Source organism: Mercurialis annua, linkage group LG3 (genome assembly GCF_937616625.2).
Source record: "Mercurialis annua linkage group LG3, ddMerAnnu1.2, whole genome shotgun sequence".
NCBI classification, from domain to species: Eukaryota; Viridiplantae; Streptophyta; class Magnoliopsida; order Malpighiales; family Euphorbiaceae; genus Mercurialis; species Mercurialis annua.
The window spans coordinates 63,917,412-63,922,494 of record NC_065572.1 but is presented as its reverse complement, the minus strand read 5'-3'; the positions used below and the strand labels follow the sequence as shown (position 1 = coordinate 63,922,494).

Genomic DNA, 5,083 nt, shown 5'->3' with positions numbered 1-5,083 from the left:
CGGTTGGATTTGCTCATTTTTACATGAGAAATACTAAAAACTAATTACTTTTAGGCACCGTTTGGATTGATGTATTCTAAACGATGGATTTTAAACAATCAATGGATTTGGACAAAATCCATCGTTTGCTTCAAAAAAAATTAATAGAATCCATGGATTTATAAATTCCCTCATTTTCTACAATCCATCATTTTTAAGGGTTTTGAATTCCCACCTACTAGGTGGGAAAGTACAAATCCACTATTTTTTATGAATGATGGATTGTTATAGTATTTATTTTTTTCCATAAATAATGTTAAAAACTATTGATTTTATTTTCAATTCAAACGATAAAATTTTAAAATCTATGGATTTAAATTCCATTAATTTAGAATCTATCGATTTTGTTAAAATCTATTGATTTTAAAAACTCTCAATCCAAACGGTGCCTGAATGTATTATCAAAAAAAAATACTTTGAATAAAAAAAATGCTTACAGTGAGATGCAATGAAAAGTAGTATTGCCATCTTCAAACAAGTTTTTGTCATCTTCTTTTTTATTTTCACTTCTTTTTGCTTATTCAAAAAATATTATTTTTTGAATTAGTAATAATTTTAAAACTCTCATCTAATTGCAATTTATAGGGCTTCAAGACACAATTAATCGTAACACTAATTTACTATTTTACTTAATTTGCTTAAATTTATATGAATTGTTGGAGCAGTTAAGGACATGCTATGTTTTTAAGGTAACTAAAATCTTTATAAAGAATTTCTTTACATAAAATGCAAGGAATCCAATCAAGATTGATTGGATTTCCTTGATAAATGAAAAAAAATTACATATTAATTCTTCTTGATTATTTGCCCTGCATTAGAATTGAGAAATATGCAGTTATAGGCATATAGTTGCTCTTTAATTTTTGGGGAAACAAATCTGAACATTACACTTTTTTAGTCATTTAAGTCTAACGTTTAAAACGTTACGAAATAAATCATAATTCTTAAAAATCTTGTTAAGTTCATAATTTTTATAAATCTACAGATGATGTTGTCCTCATCTCTTTCTCTGATCTTTGTCAGCTTAATATTTCTTCTCACCTGCCTATTTTTTTTTAGTAATACTTAGATAGATAGGACAATTATAAGAAGTGGCAGGTAAAAAAAAAACTACAATGTAAACTCTTAAATATATCATTACCATTGTACGAAAAAGAAGGATCGTGATATTTATAAAGTATCACCGCCTTGGAAATACAAAGAAAAAATAAAATTTACATAATTTGTTCCTGAGTCCACGAAAATTCTTCTATTTTTTACTTTCCATAACTCACAAATACTGATAAACCAAATAGTTCCTCACAATTTTTTGAATTTCGGCTTTGCGAGAGAAATCCATACAAAATAGAAGTTTTCTATATCCTTGGGGCAGCCCAACCCGAAATCTGAATTTGAACAATAATGGAACACCAAAGAAAACCAAGGCCGAATGCAATGAAACATTATATGCATTCCTGATTCCCTTTCTCTACAAAAATCACAATATTGCTGATCCTCATTGATTAAACCATGGTGAAAAGGAAACAAATTTGAAGTAATACGGTCTTTATACCGTAACCAAAAGAAAAATTGAATTCTCAGAGGAATTTTTTGCTTCCTTTAGCTGATCAAAAACATGTTACCTTGGTTTGTTCTGCTGAGCTTCAATCTGCAAAAACTCGTTGAATTGTATGAATAATTTGACATGAACCAGGTAGCATGATCGAACTGATTATGGCGAATTTAAACCCTATCAAACAGACCATGCAAATTGTCAAAATCAGAAGCTCCGCCAATTGTTAATCTTCTTTTCCAATTGAATCGGCTAATGATCCCCTCAGCATCTACAAAGACATTCAGACCAGCATCTTGATTCCAAGAAAGATTATAGAGCTGAGCATGAGAAAGATTGCTAACACAAATCTTACAAATTGTCCTATACATTGCCGATAAATTACCATTATTCGAGCTAATAATGCCATTCCAAGAACTGATTTTAGAGTTATCCCGCATCACTAAGAACCAAAGAGAATGTTTGTCACAAGAAAGCAATTTCCATTCACATTACTAATAATTTCATTTTCAGCTTTACCTTTGAAGATTCTCTTCTTTCTCATCCTGATATGTTTACTCGTGAGAGTATTTTTAAGTGAATTTTTAGGTGTACTTTAAATATTTTTTAGTGTTTGTTTGATGATTCTCTTTTTTGCGTGTTTTTGTGTGTATTTTTTTGGTGTTTTTTTAATTCTTGTGTATTTTTTAACTAAATATTTCTAAATTTTTTTTCCGATAGTTATGTAAAGCCCCTTAATTAAACTAGCAATAATAAATTTAGTGTATGTTTTTGTTAAAATCAAATAATCTTCCATTAAAATCAAACAGTTACAAGTGTAAGAATTTTAAAAAAATATAACCGTTTCTAATGACCTAACAAGAAACAAGATGTAAAATCTTGATTCGCAGATCGCCTTATAAAATAAAAATAAAAATTACATAACTGCTCTATCACAATAAGATCATATATATAACAGAAAACTCACCAATCCTTTTAAAAAAAGACAAAGAAACTTTTCATATAGAAAGATAAACAAAACTTTCGTAAAGAAAGACAATCGCTATAATAAAGATGTTAAAAGAAACTAATATAACCTATAAATGATTTCATCTTCAGTTTTGAAAGGTTAGTCTATCTCTGATTCTTGATCTGTACATATATTAAAATTGATGATCCTCGTCAATAGATTTACCAACAAAACAATGAAAAAGAGTCGGTTATTTATTTTATTTTAAAGTAATAAAAAATAAATGACTACCGTCAACAGTAAAAATAAATCATTGACGGTAGTCGAAGCGAAAACAAAACAAATCTTTGGCGGTTAGAATTTTCTTTTTGAAAGAGAAAAGAAAAAGAAATAGTTTAGTGGGTTAAGTTAAGATTACACACTTGCTGTTCAAATTTAAATTTTAACTTTGCTTATCTATATTGAAATTTAACCAAATTAATCCCTACATCTAATTATATCCTGATATTTTTATTAAAATATTATTATTTTTATGCAACAAGCATAACGATTAAATATTTTCAATAAAAATATATTGTTTGAAATTTTATTATTTAGAAGAGAATAAATTATATTTATTTTTAAAGCATGTCTCATGCAATCATTATATAAATTTAATTTATAATTTAATTTAAATTATGGACTAAAACTTTAAAATAATGAGTTAGGCAGTTATTTCTAATTATATTCTACATTCTACAAATATTTTTTTAATGGTAAATTTTTCATCACACATGTTATTCAACAATATTCGTATAGAAATTGTCGTACACATCACGTCATAAGCTCAAAAAAAAAACTTTTATTTCATTTATTAGATTATGTATTCAATAGAATGGTTTAACAGCTACAAATACATCTCCCACCAATACAGTTCGTAATTCCACAATTTGGAGGGCAAAGACGTTTACAATCATTATCTTTGTGACAAGAGACTTGATCTACTTGATATGGTATGCATGTACATAGATGGTTAGAACAACTTGGATGCTTTCCATCTTTACATTCACAATCACCATCGTAACGACAAGTAACTTGATCTACTAGTGCATTCGGTACGCATAGACATTTTCTGGTCATAGAACAAATAGCATGATGTTCTTTGTCACATCTAGTATCCCAACAATCCTCTTTATTTTCACATGCCGTCGAGAATAAAATGCCTGTAAAATAAATAAAATTTAAACATGAACATAATTATCCAATTATGAAACCTTAAATAACAAAAGGTCAACCAATTTTTAGATTTTTGTATTTTCTAAACTTTTGTCTTTATCTAGTCTATGTTTTTAATTTATTTTATATTAGGTCTTTTTTACGGAAAAAGAAACACGCATTGCATTCGTCGTCGAACGCGTGTGAAATCAAATTTAAATGTCTACCTAACTCGACATGCTTGCAGAACGGAAAATATTACCAAACTTAGAAAGGGACCAAATAATAAAAAAAGATTGAATATAAAGGCCTGTTGAGAAAAGTTTAAAAAAAGATCAGATAAATTAAAATTTAAAAGTCTATGCGCCTTTTATCATTTTTAAAGTGGAAATTATTAACCACTAATTAACAGCGACTGACGACATGTTCTTATGAAAGATCAATTTAATTAGATAAAAATAAAGATTAATAAAAAACAAATCGTTTAAAGATATTAAATAACAAAATTTAAAGAGGGATTATACAAATAAAAAATAAAAACTATATGAGCATTTCAATGAGTTTTTTTTTTTAGAGAAGCTTATTAATGAGTTAAGTGATAATAAATCGGATGCAATTTAAAATTATCAAACCATAACTGTTGCATGTTATGTATGACTTATAGCGACAGTTCGACGTACTTATATTGCCGGCAGTATACGCATATATTTGTTACGTGACTAAATATCAAAAATTAATCACATTTTTCTTTAAAAAGGTGAAAGAAAAAAAAAACTCTAATTACTTTGAACAAAAAAAATGCTTACATTGAGATCCAATGAGAAATAGTAATGCCATCTTCAGACAAGCTGTTGCCATCTTATTTTTTATTTTCTCTTATTTGCTTATTCAAGAAAATATTATTCTTTTTGTTTAGTTGTGATTTTTGAACCTCTCATCTAATTGTTATTTATAGGGCAAAGAACTAATCTTAAAACTAATTAACTGGTTTACTTCATTTGGGAAGATTATGAATTGTTGGAGCATTTATGGATATGTTGTGTTTGAAAGGCAACTAAAATCTTTAAAAAGAAACATTTACGAAAAAATTGTAAGAAAATATCCAAAGAAATTTCATTTGGATATTATTGACAAATAAATACTAGGCTAAAACTATTTTGAGGTTCCTAAGCTATATATTTTTGGTTTATTAGGTCCCTTAACTTCTATTTGACTTCTTCGAGTCCTTAAACTTTCATTTTTTAGTTTATCAGGTCCTTGAACTTTTATTTGTCTTTCTCAAGCTCTCAATTATTTATTTTTTGGTTTATTGGGTCCTTAAATGGATCTTCATTTAAGGAACTAATGAA

The 5,083-nt window shown here is 27.5% G+C and overlaps 1 protein-coding gene across 1 annotated transcript; it reads right to left on the bottom strand.

The window, feature by feature from the left end:
- Window positions 1-3,380: 3,380 nt before the first annotated feature.
- Window positions 3,381-4,624, bottom strand: LOC126671277 (uncharacterized). Its single transcript, XM_050365033.2, has 2 exons — window positions 4,541-4,624; window positions 3,381-3,742 (listed from the first exon to the last, which is right to left on the bottom strand). Exons 1-2 carry the CDS (start codon window positions 4,590-4,592, stop codon window positions 3,420-3,422), a joined length of 375 nt encoding a protein of 124 aa, XP_050220990.1. The 5' UTR covers window positions 4,593-4,624; the 3' UTR covers window positions 3,381-3,419.
- Between the last annotated feature and the right edge of the window lie 459 nt (window positions 4,625-5,083).

Coding starts and splice junctions, on each gene's coding strand:
- LOC126671277 (XM_050365033.2), bottom strand. CDS start 4,592: ATGGCAACAGCTTGTCTGAAGATGGCATTACTATTTCTCATTGGATCT. Junction 3,743..4,540: donor ATTTCTCATTGGATCTCAAT/GTAAGCATTTTT, acceptor TTTATTTTACAG/GCATTTTATTCTCGACGGCA.